Genomic DNA, 21,783 nt, shown 5'->3' with positions numbered 1-21,783 from the left:
TTTTGTCCACAGAAAAGAATGTCTTTGGCCACACTTTGTATTTAGTGTGACTAAAATACACGTATCTGTATTGTGAACAGGAATAAACCATCATAACCCGAGGCCAAAACTGTTAGCCCTTTCAAAGCTCTAAATATTACTTCAGCCTCTTCCTATGTGTGGTAGTCAGACTGGATATCAACATTGTCTCTTTACCAATATCATCTCCCTTATTTGTTGCTGTGTTTTACCTCAGGGTACATGGCAAAGATAAAGAGGATTGGATGGTTCTCAGCTTAGTGTGCATCCTGGAATAAGAGTCACAGTTCACACTGACTAACTGATGTAAAAGCATACCTTGCGTATCTGCAGCAATGCAGGAAAAGGAGAGCATAGGTAATTGAAATCCACATAGTGCATTCCCCAGAGGATTTGTGCAGGGAAAATTTTACAAATTAATTTAAAATGACTGAAAATTATAAATTGTTTAACGTTAATCCAAGATACTTTAAAAGGGAAGAGTTTTCTAAAAGTTCCAAGTACTGTACTATTTTAGCAAATGTTGCTTTTTTTTTACACTTTTAATATTAAACAGTATGAAAGGATCCAGGTAGTTGAGCAAAGTTCTTTTTCCTATTTCTCTGAAAAGCATCTCTATAAAACATAAAAATAAAAAAAAATTAGCCAGGTGTGGTAGTGCACGCCTGTGGTCCCTGTTACTTGGGAGGATTGCTTGAGCCTTGGAAGTTGAGGCTGCAGTGAGGCATAATCGCACGACTACACGTCAGCCTGGGTGACAGAGGGAGACCCTGCCTCAAAAAAGAAAAGTGTGCTTCAAGTCAGACAGTGGTATTGGCTCCAGAGCATCTGTGTAATTCCAGTAAATCATCTGGTTTGGATTGTAATGAACCCCCCAAAGTGTGTTACTCATAGCCGAAGAAATTTCTAAGACCCTTAAATGATTACTGTCAATAATCTGAGACTACTTGCATTGCCTAAAATCTGACAGGACATCTCCATGTGGCAGTTCCAGCTAATAAATTATATTTCTACTTTTAGTTTCTATGAAGCTACTTTAAAACCCTGCAATTTTTTAAAAACATACGTGTCCTTCTAATGATTGTGAGACTGTGAAACAAAATGATTATCTTTTAGATTAATTCTTATCACAGGTGAGAGGATAAAGTGTTTTGTAAAATAATGTATTAAACATACCTATTCCTTGGCATATATGTTTAGATTTTTAATTATAATTTTTATGATGTGTTGGAGCCAGCATTTTCCTGTAGAAATATAACTCAAGATTTAATATTGGGCAACAGTGGGAAAATGGGATTTAGTATGAAAATATTTACTTTATGTAAACCTTTTTATGAATGCACCTAATGTATCAAGTGAAGTCAAGCTGTAAAAACAATTAGCTGGGAAAATGCCAAGTAAAGTTTTTATGTTCCAGTGAGTATCTATTAACTACACATTATTGTTATCATTAAACTATATGCAAATGTATGACTAAATTCATTTAGATTTGAGTGAAAGAGACAGAATACTAGAAGTATGCAGTAAGTATAATTAGTTTGCATCTCCAAACAAAGCACATTAATCTTTCTGCAATACCGCTGATGTAATGTCTCCATGTTACTTTTGGGAGTATGTGAAGTGGGCAAACATCCAAAGTTGATAGTTAATTCTGATCAGCAAAAGCACTGGAGTAGATGCCTGGGCTGGACGTTGTAATAAAGCAAACAGTTTTTAAACTTCTTGGAAGATTTTAGTGCAAACGTAATCATCCATTTGAATCTTTTATTATAGACATTATAAAATTAATTTATCTAAAAAGAGTGTAAACCCTCTTTTAAAAAATCCAGTATGTTTGTATCTTTTATACTTTCATGCTTTTTTATACTTTTAACAAACTTTTCAAAAACATATGCCTGTGGACTTAAAATAATGGAGAGATAGAAGTTTTATAAGTATTTTCTAGAGCTCATTTCATGAATCCTTTTGTTGGTGGGAAGGACTTGAGAGATTTTCTACACCAGTTGTTTTCAAAGTGCATTCTCAGAGAACCCTTAACCAAAGATGATATCTGCTGCTGGAATTAAATAATAAGAATATTCTTACAACTCAAAGAAACAGTAAGCCATATTTTCCATAAGTTTTTTAGTACTTAAGATTCTGCTATTAGATTACTAGCATGCAGTATTTAGTGAATATATATTGAAAAGTTAAAAGTGGCTGGGCACAGTGGCTCATGCCTATAACCTCAGCACTTTGGGAGCCTGAGTTGGGAGGATTGCTTTAGCCCAGGAATTCAAGACCAGCCTAGGCAACATAGGGAGTGCCTGTCTCTACAAAAAAAAAAAAAAAAAAAAAAATTAGCCAGGCATGATGGCACATGCTTGTGGTTCCAGCTACTCGAGAGACTGAGATGGGAGGATTGCTTGAGCCTAGCAGGTTGAGGCCGCAGTTAACCATAGTCATGCTCTGCACTCCAGCCTGGGTGACAGAACGAGACCCTGTTTCAAAAAAAAAAAAAATTTATATTTAAAAAAATATTGTATGTTTTGCAAAGTATATGTGTGAACATATATATCTATTCGAAAATTGTCCCTCAGTACACAGATATGCTATATTTCATGAAAAGTATAATAATTTTCAACTGGTTTGTCTCTTGAATAAAGTTGAAAGTTGATACAGACAAAATTGTTCTTATTACTGATGGCTCTTAGAGAACATAAGGCTTCTTGCCCAAAGTCTTTATAGATCTAGTAGCTGGAACTTAAATCCAGTAGATCTTATTCTAAACATAAAGATAGTTTCCTCTGTCCACACTGTCAGTGTTTTTTTTTTTTTTTTTAACAAGGTTTAATGAGTATATACTAGCTGTGTTCCCATTCGAGTAAGAAATAAGAATATTCTTTATCAGCTGCTATTTAGTATTCTTTTGGAAGTTTGGATCAACAAAATTAGTAAAATAAATTGTGGAAAGAAATAGGAAAAACAAATTCTGGAAATAATAGGAAAATCCTAATTTTTTCTTATGAAACAAACAGTGAGAGAATTAACTAAAATCCTGTTAAAGACAGGAAGAGCACTCTGTAAGGCAGATGAGTACAAAGTTGATATTTAGGAATCAGAAGCCTTTGTATTCACAAACAGGGAAGAAGGCCCCTGTGAGGAGGCCCTTCTCAATCTGTAGCATGTGTACAAACCACCTAGGCTGTTAGATAATGTGCACGTTCCTGGACTCCATCCTGAATCCCTTTGGTCAGCCCTGAATCTGCTTTTTAGCAAGTGTTTCTAGACCCCATTAGGAGGACTCCAATGTTTTCTATGTGGGACCCACTTGAGAAATACTGCTGCAAGGAACCCACCCTCCCGCCCCCCCGCCACATTCCTGCAGCATCACTCCGCAATTCTGCTGGTTTCCACAGTGCTGCCATTTACCTCTCAGACAGGCCTGCTGCAGCACCCAGGGGAACACAGTGGCAGCACACTGGAAGAAGAGGCCTCCAGGTCACCTTGCCAGGGACCCTTCTTCACAGTTACAAAGTGGGAACACTTCCAGCACTGCTTTGCTTGTCAGCCACCACAAGGGAGGCACATCTTACTGCTTCTGCCACACACTATGGGACCACCCACATCTAGTGGGAGGGCAGGAAATAGGGTAGTGTCCTTTAGCACCTGAAGACTTTGAGCAGAACCTCCAGGCTGGGTGCCCCCTTTCCTCACCTGCCAGATTCAGCGTGGCTGCTTTTCACTAGAGTTGATCACCCATTTTTCACTAGTCCTATGGCTACCTAATTCCTGTGTGTTCTACTACCTCCCAGTTGGAATGAGCAGCGATGCTTGGCAAAACTGTAACTGGTTAATTCCAGCTCCTCTGACTCTGCTGCAGTTGCTCCTAGGAAGCTACAGAAAAGCATCTATGCTGACTAGTCCACCTTGATATAATGACCACAATCGTTAAGTGAAATTGTAGCACTGCCTGCAATCCTATATTTTCTTGGGCAGTTCAGTCTCCTATTTTTAGAGATGACTTTTCCTGCACTATGGAATGGCTTGTCAGCTACTCTCTTCTTGCCTCTCCTCGGGTAAATAGCAACAAGATCCTTTTAAATCATGTCAGATTGTGCCACTTTCCTGCTTAAAACTTTCCAGTGGCTTCCATCATGTGGAATTAAGTTCTGATTTGCTGCCTGGTGACTTCTCAGACCTAGTTTCCTACTAATCATTCCTTGACTCAGGGCTTGTCAGGCACAAGGAACACTTGCCCTTTCTCAAAAATTGACCAACCAACATGTTATTTCTGCAGGGCCTTTGCACTTGCTGTCTTATTTGCTTAGAGCACTTTTTCTTTCTGGCATTTCCATGCCTAGAATTCTCACTGTATTCAAATCTGTGTTCAAATGTCACCTCCTAAAGGAGCCCCTGTTACTCTTTTTCTATACCATGCTTTATTTTTCTTCCTAGCTCATCTCATTTGTTGTGTGTGTGTGTGTGTGTGTGTGTGTGTGTGTACTTACTTGATTGATAGTTTCCTGAGGGCAGTTCTCCATCTCTAGAAACTAAAACTCCATCCTAGTAGGCTTTTAATAAGTATATGTTGAATTATTAATGTAATTCACATACCCCCCTAGCAATTAGACAAGAGTAGGAAGAAGACCAGGTCAGTAACATCCTAGAGTGTAAAAGGGAGGTCTTTTTACGCTTCCCTTTACAAAATTTGGTAGGCTAGTTTGTGGGAGTCTGCCAAGAATGTGAATGAGAGGAGGTGAGATCACCTACAAAAACTGTCTTGTCAGTGAGAAACAAAATAGAACCCTAGGGAGTATCAACATTTTTTTAAAAAATGATTTGTATTGAAATAAAATTTACATAACACAAGATTAACTATTTTAAAGTATACAATTCATTGTGCATTTAGTACATTCACAGTGTTGTACAGCCATCACCATGGTCTAATTTCAAAACATATCTATCACTCCTAAAAGAAACCCCATACCTATTAACAGTTACTCCTCAAACTCCATCCTCCCAGCTCCTGGCAACCACTAATCTACTTTCTCTATGGGTTTGCCTATTCTGGATATTTTGTCTAAATGGAATCATAGAGTATATACTCTTTTGTATCTAGCTTCTTTCACTTAGTATAAGGTAAGTTCATTCATGTTGTAGCGTGTAATTATACTTCATTCCTTTGTACAACTGTAAAACACTCCATTGTGGGGACATACCACATTTTATTTATTCATCGGGACCTTTGGGTTATTTCCACTTTCTATTAGGAATAATGCTGCTGTAAACATTTACCTACAAGTTTTTGTGTGAACCCCAGTTTTCATTTCTCTTGGGTATATATCTAGAAGTGAAACTGCTGGGTCAAGTGGTAATTCTGTGTTTAATTTTTTGATGAACTGGTAAACTATTTTCCATAGCAACTGCACCATTTTACATTCCCACCAGAATGTATGAGGGTTCCAATTTGCCATATCTTTATGATTTTTTTTTTTTTTTTAAACTATAGCCATCCCAGTGGGTGTGTGAAGTAGTGTCTTATTGTGGTTTGGATTTGCATTTCCCTAATGAGAACATTTAAACTTGGGCTCCAGATGGGTGGGTTAAGAGGAGACAAAAAATGAGCAGAGAGGAAATAGGACTTTGCAGTCAACTTGGTCTTCTAGACTTGCAGTGTCCCCAGCATTGCCTTTGGCAACTGATATCCTGCACCTGACTTTTGGCGTACAGAGGTCTTCAGAATCTGCCACATCTCATACATCTAGAGAGACAAGTCGCTTTGATATTCCCAGTCCAGCATGACTTCTTCAGAGTTTATAGTTAGTACTTCTGCAGTTTATAGTGTTCATCTATCCAGTTCATTCAGAGGCAGCATGGTGTGGCAGTTATGAGCATGGGCTCTGGAGTGAGACTGCCTGGGCTCAAATGCGAGCTCAGATCGGGTGGCCTTGGGAAGGTTAGTGAATGTCTCTATTCTTCAATTTCCTCATCTGTAAAATGAAGTGGGGTTGTGAGGATTCAGTGAGATTAGTATCTAAATGCTTGGAATAGTGCCTGGCACATAGTAAGTGCTTTGTATGTTTTTGCCCTAATTGTGGTAATGGTGATGTGATAATGATTTATCTATATATCCATTTAGAGAAGGGGCAAGAACAGGTTTATGTTGGTTCCAAGTATGAGATTGTGGGTGGTGCTTGTGTGTTTACAATAATGGGGCTCTTTGATAACATGCTGTGCTTTGCATAGTCCTGATTATGGCACTACTGTGAGTGATACAGTACAAGTTACTTATTCTCTTGGTTTGTGTTCTGTATTCCATAAGTCATTCCACTAATTTATCAAATTTAATTTCAAACACAGATTTACCTTTGTTTGGACAGGGACTAGACTTCCTTCAATTAAGTATTTTTTTTCCATTTTTATTCTAGTGTACCATATTATTTTTTAAAACTTGAAATTATGAGAGGAAAGAACATCATTTATAATGCTATCATTTCAAAACACCCTATCCTAGCTTTTAGTGCATATCTTTCTATATTTCCTCTAGGCATTTAAAACATACTTACAGTAATTCTACAAATAGAATATCCATACACCTTTTTTAAAGCATATTTTCATCTGACCTGTGAATCTTTTCTAATCAGTCCTAATATTTGAAATTCCTCAAGAATTAAGTTAGATCTCATAAAAGATATATTTTTCAAAATTTGTAGATATGAATAGAGAAAGAACTGTCTCCTATCTAGATATTTTATATACATACAAGTTTGAAAATGTGCCAAGGACTATTTTATAGCTCTATGATAAAAACCTGCTGTTTTTCTACAGCAAGAAAAAGAATGCTTAGCAGTGCCAAAAAGTGTACAAAGAGTCAAAATAATCGATATGTCATTTGAATTCTTAGTTTTGGCCTTCAGGGTTCTTTAAACATAAATTTTACAAATATTTTGCAGATAAGTAAACTGAGATAGAAAGGTTAAGTGACATTTCTGTTTCCAGTCAATGTTAGAAGTAAACACAGAAATCCAAAGCCTCTCTTTATTAGATCAGAAGATAGCATTTTCATATATTTTAAGATGTAAGTCTGTAGGGGAGATATGAATGTTTAAGCTGTGTTGAGATTTATGAATAATGCTATCAAATAGAATGAGGTAATTATTTTTCAATTTGTAAAAATCCTAATGTTATTTGGGATATGTCTTTCTCACCTTGTAAAAATGATACTTAGGAAAGTGGAGATGTTGGAGAATAAAACAGTCACAGAATGGTAGGGAGGACATACGGGATTTTAGTTGTTTAGAAAGATGATACAAAATGAGTCCATAAAGAGGGCATTAAATGAAGTAACTTTAGGGAGGTTGGCAAGGATATGTGGTATAAAAAGTTGCTACAACCAACAGTCAAATATAAGTGAAAGTAAAATCTTTCCTTTACTCAAAAAGCTGTAAGGAATGCCAAGTATTAAATCAAAGGAACCAGTATACATTCTTTCTTACTGTTGTATTGACTTGTGGTATCTTGAAGATAGGCTGAATCTCAAGACTTGTTTGGGATCTAAAGGAAAGGAAGATTCTATTTTATTTTATTTACAATTTTATTTATTTTTTGCAAGACTTCCAGCAGATAGAAGGCAAGGAGACATGGGGATAAAAAGGCCTTGCACGCAGCATTTGTCAGATTTAGGCTGTTAAGTAATGTGGCACACAATGCTCATCATTTTGATGTTTCACTTTGATTTTACATCATGCACTTGTGTCTATTTGATTTGACATGCTGCACAAACAGTGTTTCGTCATGGTTGTCTGTTTGTTTCAGCAGCCGTTCACTCAATAAAACATCTCTGAAGTCTATCAGTGGGCCTTAGTTTAGATCCCTTGCATTAGGTTCTCTGGCCTTCCATGAAGATAGACAATTTAATAAACAAAATGAACAAAAATGGAAGAAGATAAAGCAGATTTTTAGGAAACTCCATAAGGAATTTCCTGGACTCTGCAGTTAGGCAGACTTAAATTTGATTCCCAGCAACTCTTTTGGGGACATTTGTTATCTCTTAAGGTGACCTTGGGGACATCTCCTGCCTCACCAGGCTGTAGTGAGGATTAAATGAAAAAGAGATATGAAAGACCTGGCCGGGCGTGGTGGCTCACGCCTGTAATCCCAGCACTTTGGGAGGCCGAGGCAGGCAGATCACAAGGTCGGAGATTGAGACATCCTGGCTAACACAGTGAAACCCCGTCTCTACTAAAAATACAAAAAATTAGCCGGGCGTGGTGGCAGGCGCCTGTAGTCCCAGCTACTCGGGAGGCTGAGGCAGGAGAATGGCGAGAACCCAGGAGGCGGAGCTTGCAGGGAGCCGAGATCTAGCCACTGCACTCCAGCCTGGGCGACAGAGCGAGACTCCGTCTCAGAAAAATAAAAAAAAAAAGAGAAAGACCTAACCATTGTGCAGTAAGCATTGTGTGTGGTCTCTTTCTTGAATGGACTTTGAAGCAATTGCCAAGTCACATAGGCCACATTGTGCGATGTGGTGATAATCCTGGACCTTTATCATGCAGAGAGTCAGCAGGGCAGCTTAAAATTATGGTTCCATCCTCAGAAACTCTGATACAGCAGATCAGGCTTGGATCACAGGAATCTTCATTTTTAACAAGCATGGAAGATAATTCTGATGAAAGTAGGATCTTTCAAATCCCAAGACTTTTTTGGGATTTAAAAGAAATTCAACCATTTGACCCTGAAATTTAAATAACTTGGATGGGTGAGTTTTCATGGTTCATCTTTTAACAGTAATCATTATGGGGATCTAAACATTGACCACAAAATTCTACTTGAGAAAAATCATTCAAGAATAGCTATGTCTGCTTAGGTAAATTTACTAATTGGTAAAAATATGTACATCACTTATTATATGTACTGTGTTAGTCTGATCTCATGTTGCTATGAAGAAATACCCGAGACTGAACTGGGTGATTTATAAAGAAAAGAGGTTTAATTGACTGACTGTTCTGCATGGCTGGGGAGGCCTCAGGATGGCGGAAGGCACCTCTTCACAGGGCAGCAGGAGAGGAAATGAGTGCCAGCAAGGGAAATGCCAGACGCTTATAAAACTGTCAGATCTTGTGAGAACTCACTCCCTATCATGAGAATACCACGGGGGAAACCGCTCCCATGGTTCACTTAACCTCCAACCAGGTCCCTCCCACGACACATGGAGATTACAATTCGGATTACAATTCAAGATGAGATTCTGAGGGGGGACACAGCCAAACCATATCAAATACCTTATTAAAAGTGAGCTTAATACTTGAAATAAGTGAAAGTAGAAGGAAATCCATTAAATAGAACATATCAATCTTTATAATTAATAAATTTTGGGTGTTTCTTTACCAAAGGAAATAAGTATTTTGAGACCAGACCTATCACACAAAAACCATTCTGCATCATCTCCCCTGTAATTCAATCTGGATGCAATTAATGAGAGTGCTCTGGCTAATCTTGATTGTCATGATGGTATGAGGAGATGTGATATATAAGGTATTCAAACCATGTGGGGTATATTATTAAGAATCATTGTTAAGTAAGAGGATGAAGTGAAACAGAATGAAATAAGTCAGGCATCCAGTCTTGGTATTTCCTGTTGTTAGTGCTAGAATTTTTACCTTTTATGTTAAAAATGCAACATACTTAATTTTTCCTCTGATACTTACACAATATAATTTATATATACATATATATCCACATGCATGCACATACACATACATTGAGCCATATTTGATGACCAAAAAGGGAGAGGCCCCAAGGGCTCTTTGGTGTGCAATTAATATTTTGGCCAGAAAATCAGCAGATTGTTTCAGTATGGTTATGTGTTATGACATCATATTCCAGTAAAGTTATAATGAACAGAAATTTTGTTTGTCTCTGTGGCAAACCAAAATGAGTTTTGTAATTGTCAGCAGGCCTTAGTGATTATAGTGGCGCCCACTCCCTCTACTGTAGTTAAAGGTCTGTTAGCATTTCAGCTGTGGACCTTCTATTTTCAGAAGTTTATAATTAATTGTAAACATTTGCTCTATGGTGAAAGTTTGCCATATAAGATCTCAGTTCAGGAGTAAATTTCTGATTTCAAGTTGTCTTTTAAAATTTTATAGTAGCACCAGTTAAAAATAAAGTTATGTGGAGGTGGGAAGATTGAATTTTGTGAAATACAAAGTGAAGATGACCCGCATTATTCATATTAGTCTGTCAGATTTCTGCATTAAGGGATTAAAATAAATTTCTGCATTAAAGGGATTAAAATAAAATAGATGATAGGAAATTGTGCACTTCAGTACACAATATTTAATTGTTGTAACCAAAAAGCAAAAAAGATTGTAGTTTTTTAATGCTTTTTAATCTTTGTTTATAATAAAAACACATTTAAAATGCTTTATCTTAATAGAAAACTGTAGTTCAAGAAAATTGATTTTAAGTTAAGCGTTTAAAACAGTAACTTTTTCTTTTTTTCATACTCTGAAGTCCTCTCCTTCATTTGACACTGTTAATTACTCCTGTCCCTGACATTGTGTTGTAATTTTTCTTCTAACTTTGACCCTTTTTCATCTCTTTCACTGCTGTCTATTGTTTCCCTTGCACTTTGATCATAGGCATTAATCATTTCCTAGCCTTAGGCTCTTTTTTGATTCCTTTACACTTACCCTTTCCAGGTGCTTATCCACTTGCATGGTTTCAATTATTGCCTCACAAATCTGCATCTTCAGTACCAATCAACATTTCTAGTTCTTCACCTTCAGTAAACCTTCATTGATTAGTCCCATCTGCCTGGTGAATTCTTACATGATGGGCCCTATCCAGTTTATCTCAGGTTGAACATAGAGCGTCACTACTTGGATGTGCAGTAATTATCTAAAATACAGTAGGACCTCAATTGGACTTCTTTTTGCTTGGAAACAAACATTTTTTAGGACTGGAGTGATTTTTAACTCATTTTTTTCAGCATTGCTATTGTAAATCCACCATTCCATCAAAATCGATTCTGTTTATTTTGCTAAGTTGCTCAATTCAGTGGTCATATTTCTCAGTCATCATTTTACTTGACCTGTTAGTAGCATTAGATTCAATTAATCCCTCCCTTCTCCTTGACAGACTTTTTTCCCGTTTGGCTTTCAGGAAGGACATCGTGCTTGCTTGGCTTTTCTCCCATCACACCCTCCCACAGAGTTCTCATTATTTTATGCCTTTAAATACCACCTATATACTGATGATTCCCAAATGTTATTTCTACCTTGGACCTCTTTGCTGAAGTCCAGACTAATAAATTCAGTTGTCCAGTTGACATCTACACTTGGATATCTAATAGGTCTAATAATTGAACATCTCCAAAACAGAGCTATTGAAATCCACCCCCAGCAAATCCATTTCTTTTGCAGTCTTCACTGTCTCAATAGATAGGTACTCCATTTTCCAGTTGTTTAGTTCCGAAACCGTGATGTCGTCCCTGACTCCCCTCTCATATTCCATAGCCAGGCCTTGAGTAAACCCATCATCTCTACTTTCAAAATTCATCTAGAAACGATGACTTCTTGTTGCTTCCATTGCTACACCCTAGTTCAGGCCACTGTCACCTTTCCCCTTGATTATCCCAGTAGCCTATTAGATAGCTTTGCTTCCAGCATTGTTCCCCTACAGTGTGTCCTCAAAATAGTAGTCAAATGGTTATTCCAAGAGATAAGTCAGATTATGTCACTTCTCTGTGTGAAACCTTCCAGTGGCTGGTCATTTCACTTGGGTTAAAAGATGCCTACAGCAATTTGTAGGGAAGGCCCTATGGAATCTTGCCACCTCTTCTCATCTAGCTTTTCCTCTCTCCCTAAACTTTTGCCAGACAGGCCTCCTCCGAGCTACTTGAACATGCATGGCACGCTCCTGCCTTGCTGCCGTTGCTGCTGGTATACTTTCTGCTTCAGATGCACTGTCCCAGATATCTGCATGGCTTCTTCCCTAACTTATTCCACGTCTTTACATAATTGATATTTTTTCAATGAAACTTCTCTTGGCCACCCTATCTAAAACCTACCTCCCTGGCACTTCTGAACCCTTTCCTCTTTACTTTTTCTTACATCTACCTCTAACATACTAGGTATTCTACATATTTTTCTTATTGTTTATCTTCCCCACTCTAAGTGTTGTTGTTCATTGTCATAGTCCCCTGTCATATAGAAGACACTCCATAAATAATTGCTGAATTAATGGATTTTATTACATATCTTAATTTTTTCTACTTAATTTCTTTTGGTTTTCTTGTTTCTTACAGCCTCTGTTATTTCTTCATATCTGCATTATTGCAGGTTTTTAGTCACACCTCATTAGCCTCATTACCTCAGTCACCGTAAAATGTATGAATATAACACTTCCTGCTTAAGAATTGGCCTAAATTCCTTATTCTTATGCTGAATCTGCTCTCCTTATTACTTTGCATTGTAGTCGATCCGTTTCTCTGCTCCTATATTTCTAATCATAATTATCTTCTGCAAAAAGCACGGTAATCTACATGTTGTCGCCTGAACAGTCTTGCCTGACCCAGCCTCTGTTGTAGCTTCACTAGACTGTTCACTTACTTCTGTCAAAATCTGACTGAAAACTTCTCACCAGGAAGTATCCTGTGATATAATTAAAATAATTTTTACTGTATTGTGTTATGTTTAATGTTGTATTCTATATATGTTTTTCATGGAGATCAATATAAGCTATTATCTGTAGATGTATTGACTCACATTTTATCAAAAAAATATGTTTTTGAGGTTAAAGTTTTAAGAGTATAGCACATTATATAATTGGTATCATTTTAAACAAAATAAATCTTATGAATGATTATAGAGTGGTTTTATTAAGCTAACTTTAACGTTTTTATTTTCTTATTTTAGGTATCATTGCCCAGTGCCTAAGATCTTTTATGTTCAGCTCACTGTAGGAAATAATGAATTTTTTGGGGAAGGAAAGACTCGACAAGCTGCTAGACACAATGCTGCAATGAAAGCCCTCCAAGCACTGCAGAATGAACCTATTCCGGAAAGATCGCCTCAGGTGTGGTGCTGCTGCATGTGACAGTCTCTTCGTTCTACTTTCCCAGTGAAACAAATCAGAGCATTTTATAATTAAAATAAATAATCTGTTCTGATAGGGAAGAATACTAGAGTGAAGACCTGCTAAGATTTGCATCTCAGACTGTCTACTATACTTGCTTCATGTGTTCCTGCAGGGTGACTATCTTTCAGAGCTTTGGTTCTTCCCTTGAGTTCACTTCCCAGGCAACTAGGGATTTGGGGATGTATATGAGGATGAGAAATAACATTGATTTGGCTTATATTTCATGCTATGTTTATTGAATATAGATTACATTGTGTGAATCTAGAATCAAGGATTTAAAGTGGAAGAGATTTTATGGATTTTTCAGTCCTCTTTGTTTTGCAAATGACATTGAGGCTGTTCTTGAGTAATCTCACTCATTCTCATGGCTTCAGCTACTTTGTCGATTGACTTCAAAATAGTATCTCTAGCTCAGGTATGTCCTATACATAGCATAGTGAGCTTCTTTTTTCTTTCTTTTTTTTTTTTTTTGAGATGGAGCCTCGCTCTGTTGCCCAGGCTGGAATGCAGTGGCAGGATCTCGGCTCACTGCAACCTCTGCCTCCCGGGTTCAAGCGATTCTCCTGCCTCAGCCTCTTGAGTAGCTGGGACCATAGGCGCATGCTACCACGCCCAGCTAATTTTTTGTATTTTTAGTACAGATGAGGTTTCACTGTGTTAGCCAGGATGTTCTTCTGACCTCGTGATCTGCCCGCCTCGGCCTCCCAAAGTGCTGGGATTACAGGCGTGAGCCACCGCGCCCGGCAGTGTAGTGAGCGTCTTACTTACCCTGCAGTTCAACCTCTACAGTTTTCCTTTCCCCAAACCAATTGTTTCCTTCTCCTTTGATATTTATCTTAATGGCAGACTTAGGTGTTTTTCTGCTTGTACTCTTTCATGAGAGCTCCTATCTATTTCTTGATCTGTTTTCCCACTAGATCATTCTCTCCCACTTCTTGACAGCAGGAATACTGTCTCTTTCTCTCTAATAGTTATAGTGGGTTCAGCATATATGAGGCCTTCCAGAAGTATGTGTTAAATAAGTGAATAAAGTAAACCGATGCCTGTGCCAGACATAGATCTCCAACTAGGATGCTTCTGGTTTGCATCCTGTACTCTTTCTGTAACTTCATCCTCATAGATCACATTAGAACGCCAGTGGGGGAATTCCTGGGTGTTGGGGGTTGGGTGGGTAGAGAACTCTAAAACAAGAGTGCCAGGCAGGTTTAGGGATGTAAGCTAAACTCAAATTAGTGTGTGGCTGAGCAAAATATTTCCAAAGTCTGCATTAAATGCTTTTCCTTCAAGGAAAACAAGCTAAAAACCGAGGAACAAAAAGCCTGGCAGGAAAGCCCTTGACTGCTGTGGTTACAGGAGAATGCAGCAGATACAGTCTATATAGTTTGTTGTTTCTTCTTGTAATTTAAATAGGCCATCTTGACTGTAGAATAAAAGTAAAGTTTGTTATAATATCAAGATTCAGTGTTATCCTATTTTTTGTGATTTAGAATGGTGAATCAGGAAAGGATATGGATGATGACAAAGATGCAAATAAGTCTGAGATCAGCTTGGTGTTTGAAATTGCTCTGAAGCGAAATATGCCTGTCAGTTTTGAGGTATGTACTCGGTAGAGATCTTCCCATTTTTTCCCTTGCTCTGGTTATTTTAAACAAACAAACAAATCAGATTAACTGGTATACTAGTATCCTGCAAGAGTTAATGTGCTTCTATATGTTCAAACCCAGTATTATGAAATGATCTAGGCCCTGGTGAAAATAGAAATCATGATGATAACACAGATTCCTTCTGATTTTTTTTCTTTTCTGTATTAAGCCTTTTGTATACATGATATTTCAATTTTTATTATAAAAGTTATTTTCTGGGTATAGATAATTGGTGGTATCCTATAGGATTTGGTATTTTAAATAGGATTAAATTAAATTTATTCAAGTTAAGATTTAGTGACACACATTAATGTCCAATTTTTTTTTCAATTGTGTGGAGGCCAAAATATGTTTAACCGCAACTAACAAAATCACCAAGAAGTAAGATGTAATGAAGCAACTCTTGACTTTACAGCTAGATAAATATATTGCAAATATATTCATAAAATTTATGAAATTTCAAAGAAGAAAACAATAATTATTATAATACTTCCCTTATTAAGAGGTCACTAATTTTACAATTCATGTCTGGAAAGTAGACAAGAACCAGGAAATAAGCTGAAAGAGTTGTGGAGAATCTTCCCTCACATTGTATGACATTCACCTACTAGAAAGCTCCCACATCTTACTCATTGGCAGGATCATCTGAGTTGGACTGAGAAACTGTTAGCTTTCTCTTGGACACATTCTTACAAGTTGCATTATCTTGGTTCTCAGTCCACAGCATGTTAAAAGCAGCAAAATGAGGAAGTCAGGGAGAGAATGTACTTGAGATCCTATTGGTCCAGCAAGAAATGATACGGAAAATTTGGAAAACCTGTAAAAAGTAATTGCTTATACTAAAAAATTATTGGAATTTTTTTTTTAAAGGCTACAGTGAGTAAGAACAGACAGTTTTATTATTCTTAGATGTTCTTGGGAACATCAATATATTATGGTATAGGATATCTCATGTTTATAATGATGATCTAATGTGAACAATTAAAGGTTAAATATTTAGTATTCTCTATTAAGTCAGTAAAATATATTCTTTTTTAAAAAAAATTGAGAAGAATGTCTATAAAGTGGTTAAAATAAACAGCTTTGATGTTTAAATAGTAAACCTAAATTACTTGGAAAGTGTGCTTATGATAAATTCCTCATCCCTAATAATGTCACCTTATTGAAATATTGCGGTGCTTTCACTCCATTTCCTAATTGGTATCCAATATTAGAAGACAAAATTTCAGTGTAATGTTAAATAGTAACTACTTAAATAGGGCATCTTGTATAGGTCATAATTTTGAAGGAGACTAAAGTTTTGAATCCTCAGGTTTTGGAAGGCATATTTCCTCCAAAAGCTGACATAGTGTAAAAGTGAGAGCAGATAAAACAAGGTTTAGGAACATTACATTCATAGTTGACAGATCCATAACTCATTACTCCAGAAAGCTGGGAATTTTCTTGGCATACCTACTTACTTTTTTAAAATCATGTCACAAGAATAAATGTCTCTTTCTGTAAAACAGCTTTTGACATCGCTATCAAAAACAGCTTATTTTTATCCATCAACTGTTTTTGAGAGGCCTCCACAGGCATGGTGCCTTATGGTTTATAGAACTACTCATTTCTCCAGTAACTTACTCGTACATAGGAGGAAGTTAGATATGTATGTAATTATATACAAATTATCATTCTAGATGGCCAATCTAATATGGTATCTAATCTAATGGTATCTTTGATGTTCTTAAATTTGTGCTCCATAAGACATGGAGAAACTGTAATTAGAATGATCTGTTTTAAAGTAATAAATCATTTTGACTATGAATCAAATGTGTTTATTTAGATTTGTTTCAACTGCATTAAGCATCAAGTGTCATAAATAGTCCCAGTGTAATACCTTCATAATAGCTTTCTTAAAGAAATACTATAATTTTGGCATAATACTAATTTTGGTTTTGATATGAATATTAAGTCATACTTTAAGAATACATCTTAAGTGCCTATCCATTATTTAATATTTTACTTGAATTTAATAGGTTATTAAAGAAAGTGGACCACCACACATGAAAAGCTTTGTTACTCGAGTGTCAGTAGGAGAGTTCTCTGCAGAAGGAGAAGGAAATAGCAAAAAACTCTCCAAGAAACGCGCTGCGACCACCGTCTTACAGGAGCTTAAAAAACTTCCACCTCTTCCTGTGGTGGAAAAGCCAAAACTATTTTTTAAAAAACGCCCTAAAACAATAGTAAAGGTAAGTTTATATTTGTGAACATCAGTCAGTTTTACTAAATAAATATTATAGTAGCTGTAGATAAGCATTTTTCTATAAGGCAGATCCCTGAACTTATGGACAATGTACAGTCCTGAAATCAGAGCAGGACATGTGACTATAAATTAATGACAATTCTGTTTTGCTTTTTAAATACCTGTGCACCTGCATTTGTTCACCAAATAATCATAATACCTTAGGTATTTATGTATTTCTTTGTTGTTTAAAAAGTGCTTTACCATTCATGTCACCTTTACTATAATCCCCCTCATGACCGTGTAAGGTGGATGATGTTAGCCCTTATTTTACAAATAACATTTTACAAAACGTGTTCAAAGAGTTTGCTCATTTTTATTCAGCAATCATGTCAAACCTCCTGAACTGCTCTGATCTCTAATCCAGTGTTCTTTCTGCACACAAGGCTGTTACATAGTAACTTCTTAGGATATCATGAAATTGGTAACAAGATACACACAAAAAAATCATGTGACTGATACTAACAATGATAGCTACAGCAGCTGGAAATCATAAAGCACTCTATGTGCCAGACTTTGTCCCAACACTTTGCATGCTTTAATCACATTTAATCCACATAGCAACCATATGAAGTAGATGGTGTTATTTTGTTGCCATTCGTTCAGATGTGTATACCTTGCCAAAGAAGAATATAGAGCACACAGCTTTTCAAGATATTGTGATTCTTTTATTGGGTCAGAATTTATTTACATTAATAAGAGAAGAAAGGTAAATATCAGAGGAATGAGATGAATCAGCATTTAGTACAGGACAGTGCCTGTGAATGCTTGACACGTATGACATGTCTGGAGCTGGAGTTCTGTGTTTCCAGAGAGAGCCTTAAATTGCCAGCATTTCAGTTGCTGGCTCAGCCTCACTGATTTAGCAGCCTTCTTCTGATCAGGCTATACAAATGAAGGATTACAGATAAGAAATATATTTAATCTCAATGGATTTCTTTTGATTGCACAATGGCACAATTTAGGTATTTTTACAGGTTTTATACCTTTGTACCTTTATTTAAAAATACATATATACATATATACAAAAATAACTACTTAAATACTTGTTTTTAATGAATACTGACATTGCTTCACTTAAAAGAAGATGTAATAGGTAATGCATTCCCTGAACTGGAATTATATGTTATATGTAAGGTAGACTAAAAATAAATACAAATAGATCCACTTATCATGAGTCATAGTGGTTCCAAAGAGGACTGGCACATTCATTCATATGTTCCTCCTACACAATCAGGAGTAGAATATCGCTATTAAGAGAATGACCTTTGGAGTCAATTTTGAGTATGAATCCCTGTGGCCTGAGCAAGTTACCTAACTTTAAAAATATTTCTTCATTTATAAAGTGGGAATGGTAACTGACCTTGCTATATGGGATTATTATAAGTATTAACTGAAACAATGCACAAAATGCATTAGTAATTATTAAGTATTCATTATTATTAATGATAATGCAAATACTGTAATAAATAACATGTATTAACTATTGATATTTTGTATCTAATACTACCTATTCACATTTTATGTTTATGTGAATATATCCATGAACTGTTTTCTTAAATCTATTAATATATAAAATCTATGGCTTTTCTATGATGGAAGAACAGCATTTTATGTTGGAATGATGGCACAAAACTGGTCACATAGCTTCCGTCTACTCTATTAAACTAAGTTTTATCTTGATAAATTAAGAATAATAAACCAGTCTGGGCGCGGTGGCTCACGCCTGTAATCCCAGCACTTTTGAGGGGCTGAGGCGGGTGGATCATTTGAAGCCAGGAGTTCGAGACCAGCATGGCCAGTATGGTGAAACTTGGTCTCTACTAAAAATACAAAAATTAGTTGGGTATGGTAGCATGCATCTGTAATCCTAGCTACAGCTCAGGAGGCTGAGGCATGAGAATTGCTTGAATCTAGGAGGCAGAGGTTGAGGTGAGCCAAGATCACTGCCACTGCATTCCAGTCTGGGTGACAGAATGAGATTCCATCTCAAAATAATAATAATAATAATAATAATAATAATAATAATAATAATAATAAACAACTGTTAGGCTGGAAAAGATCTGTACATTTCTATAGTAGGATATAAATCTAACTCTTGTTTTAACTATAGCTATTAAAAGCAAGATTATTATTTAAATGTTATTCCCCAGAGGTGGGAGATAGGAGAAACATTTTGAATTCTCAATTATTTGCTACTGCTTCCAGTATATAAGCAATATTCTCCCAGAACTTCCCTCCTAGGCATCATTCAGATCTCAGCATAAACTTGACTTTTTTAGGGACTCCTCTGGTCCTCTCCTACTCCCAGACTAGGTTAGCCTCCTGCATTTTTCCTCATATACATCACACTTGGAGTTACTTTTGCCATGTCTGTCTTATGTTAAAATAAAGCTTGTAGATACTCTCTGAAATGTAAGATTATTTTGAGAGAATAACATGTGTATAATGAGTTGGAATCTAGGTAATTTTAAGTATGTTCATACCTTATAATATGTCAGTAAATGGATCAGCTTGGAATAGTTTCCTGGTTTTCAGCATTTTCCTTACTTCCTTGTATGGTTTATACATTGAGGGTCTATAGTTTGTTACACTCAATGGAAGCAGAGAAAATATCTATGATTATTTGCCTTGGTTTTATTTAAAGTAATAAAATAATCACATTGTCTCATTTGATCACTTAATCACTCTGTGATGCAGCATTCATTTCCATCTTACAGATGAGGCCCTTTATATTTAAGAAACCTATCCAAGATCCTGTAGCAGAATCAGCTTTCAAATCCAGTTGTCACATCTGACTCCAGTGCCCATTTGATACTGGTTAATTGTGAACTTTTGGATTTTCAGATTCACTGTATAGGGTTATCCTATTAACATGTAAAACTGCCCTGATAATGTCTTTGTGTTTACATTCTGTTTTTAGATGTAATTCTCCTCTATAAGACAAGACTTCAAAGAAATCTTTCTAATCTTAGAGATCAAATGTTCTGGACACAGTTACTATAAGACTCTCCTTATTGGTATATAGAATGATGATTTAAGATTTGCTGTCCAAGGAATAACTTAATTGTCAAGAGTGCTGGTAGTTCATTTCAGTCAGCAAGAAACCAAGTCATCCCCTCCCCCACTGCCTTTTTTTTTTTTTTTTTGAGACAGGGTCTAACTCTGTCTCCCAAGCTGGAGTGCAGTGGCACCATGATCTCGGCTGGCTGCAACCTCTGCCCCTGGTTCAAATGATTCTCCCATGTCAGCCTCCAGAGTAGCTGGGACTAAGCATGTGCCACCATACCTAGCTAATTTTGGTATTTTTTGGTAGAGATGGGGTTTTACTATGTTGGCCAGGCTGGTCTTGAACTCCTGAACTAAAGTGATCTGCCTGCCTTGGCCACCCAGAGTCTTTTTTGTCTTTTTTTTGAAACAGGGTCTCACCTGTTGCCCAGGCTGGAGTGCAATGGTAGGATCTCAGCTCACTGCAGCGTTGATTTTTCTGGTCTCAGGTGATCCTCCCACCTCAGCCTCCCAAGTAGCTGAGACTACAGAAACAACACCACCATGCGCAGCTAATTTTTTGTATTTTTTTGTAGAGTCAGGGTTTTGCAGTGTTGTGCAGGTAGGTCTCAAACTCCTGGGCTCAAGTGATCTGCCTACCTCAGCCTCCCAAAGTGCTATGATTACAGGCATGAGCCACTGCGCCCAGCCCCAAGCAATTCTTAATTTACGCTGAACTCCATCATTATCTAAATTGGATTTATGTATCTGATTCTTTTCATTGCAATCTGTATCAACAATAATTTCCTTGGAACTCAGAGACATTCTCTGAGTCAAATTAAACAGAAATAAAGACAGTATGCTACTGGAAACACATTCCTATTTATTTAACATCTTCATGAACTGGGCATACTACTTCTAGTGCTAGACTCAGAGCTTCTCTTTACCTTTTCATTGGGATTTCAATCTTAGACTTATAAATTATTATGTGGATTTGTCTTTTCTCATCAGTCCCTCTTCATTCCCCTTATAATTAATTTAATTTTTTTTTTAAGTTGAGACAGGGTCTCACTCTGTTGCCAGGCTGGAGTGCAGTGGCACGATCTCGGCTCACTGCAACCTCCACCTCCTGGGTTCAATTGATTCTCCTGCCTCAGCCTCCCGAGTAGCTGGGATTACAGGTGCACACCACCACGCTCAGCTAATTTTTTTGTATTTTTAGTAGAGACAGTGTTTAACCATGTTGGCCAGGCTGGTCTTGATCTCCTGACCTCATGTTCCACATGCCTCGGCCTCCCAAAGTGCTGGAATTACAGGCATGAGCCACTGCGCCTAGCCCTTTATTTAATTTTTATTTTTCAGGATGTAAGTAGAAGTTGAAACCAGTATTTTATCAAAAGCTAAAAGTTTCCTTTGCTCTTTCGTTTCCCTTCGTCTAACCATTGCAACGGTGAAGTTCTCAGTCTTTTTTCCTTCTCTTTCCCTAAGCTGTTCTTCTAATTCTAGGGGTTCAATTTCATCTTTAAATAGATGATTCCCGAATACTGTATGCTCTGCACTACCTATGAGACATCTCCACTTACTGTTTCACGGGTGCCTCAAGTTTTGGGCCCAAATTCATCATGTTCCCTTCTAAACCTCTTTCTCCTGCAGCATTCTTTATCTCAGTGACTGGCCCTAACATCCAGCTGCTGAAATGCTGGGGGTCATTTTTAACGTCTCTTT

The 21,783-nt window shown here is 36.9% G+C and overlaps 1 protein-coding gene across 21 annotated transcripts in view; it reads left to right on the top strand.

The window, feature by feature from the left end:
- The window catches only part of STAU2 (staufen double-stranded RNA binding protein 2), a 338,058-nt gene that overhangs the window by 127,011 nt on the left and 189,264 nt on the right, over positions 1-21,783 (top strand). For all 21 annotated transcript variants that reach the window (XM_063642824.1, XM_063642827.1, XM_055286518.2 and 18 more), the window contains 3 exons: positions 12,921-13,080; positions 14,631-14,738; positions 16,805-17,017. In XM_063642824.1, coding sequence (XP_063498894.1) covers positions 12,921-13,080; positions 14,631-14,738; positions 16,805-17,017 — 481 coding nt within the window. The remainder of the gene's footprint in view (positions 1-12,920; positions 13,081-14,630; positions 14,739-16,804; positions 17,018-21,783) is intronic.

This window comes from Symphalangus syndactylus, chromosome 7 (assembly GCF_028878055.3).
Source record: "Symphalangus syndactylus isolate Jambi chromosome 7, NHGRI_mSymSyn1-v2.1_pri, whole genome shotgun sequence".
NCBI lineage: Eukaryota > Metazoa > Chordata > Mammalia > Primates > Hylobatidae > Symphalangus > Symphalangus syndactylus.
This window is presented reverse-complemented; position numbering and strand designations above follow the sequence as displayed.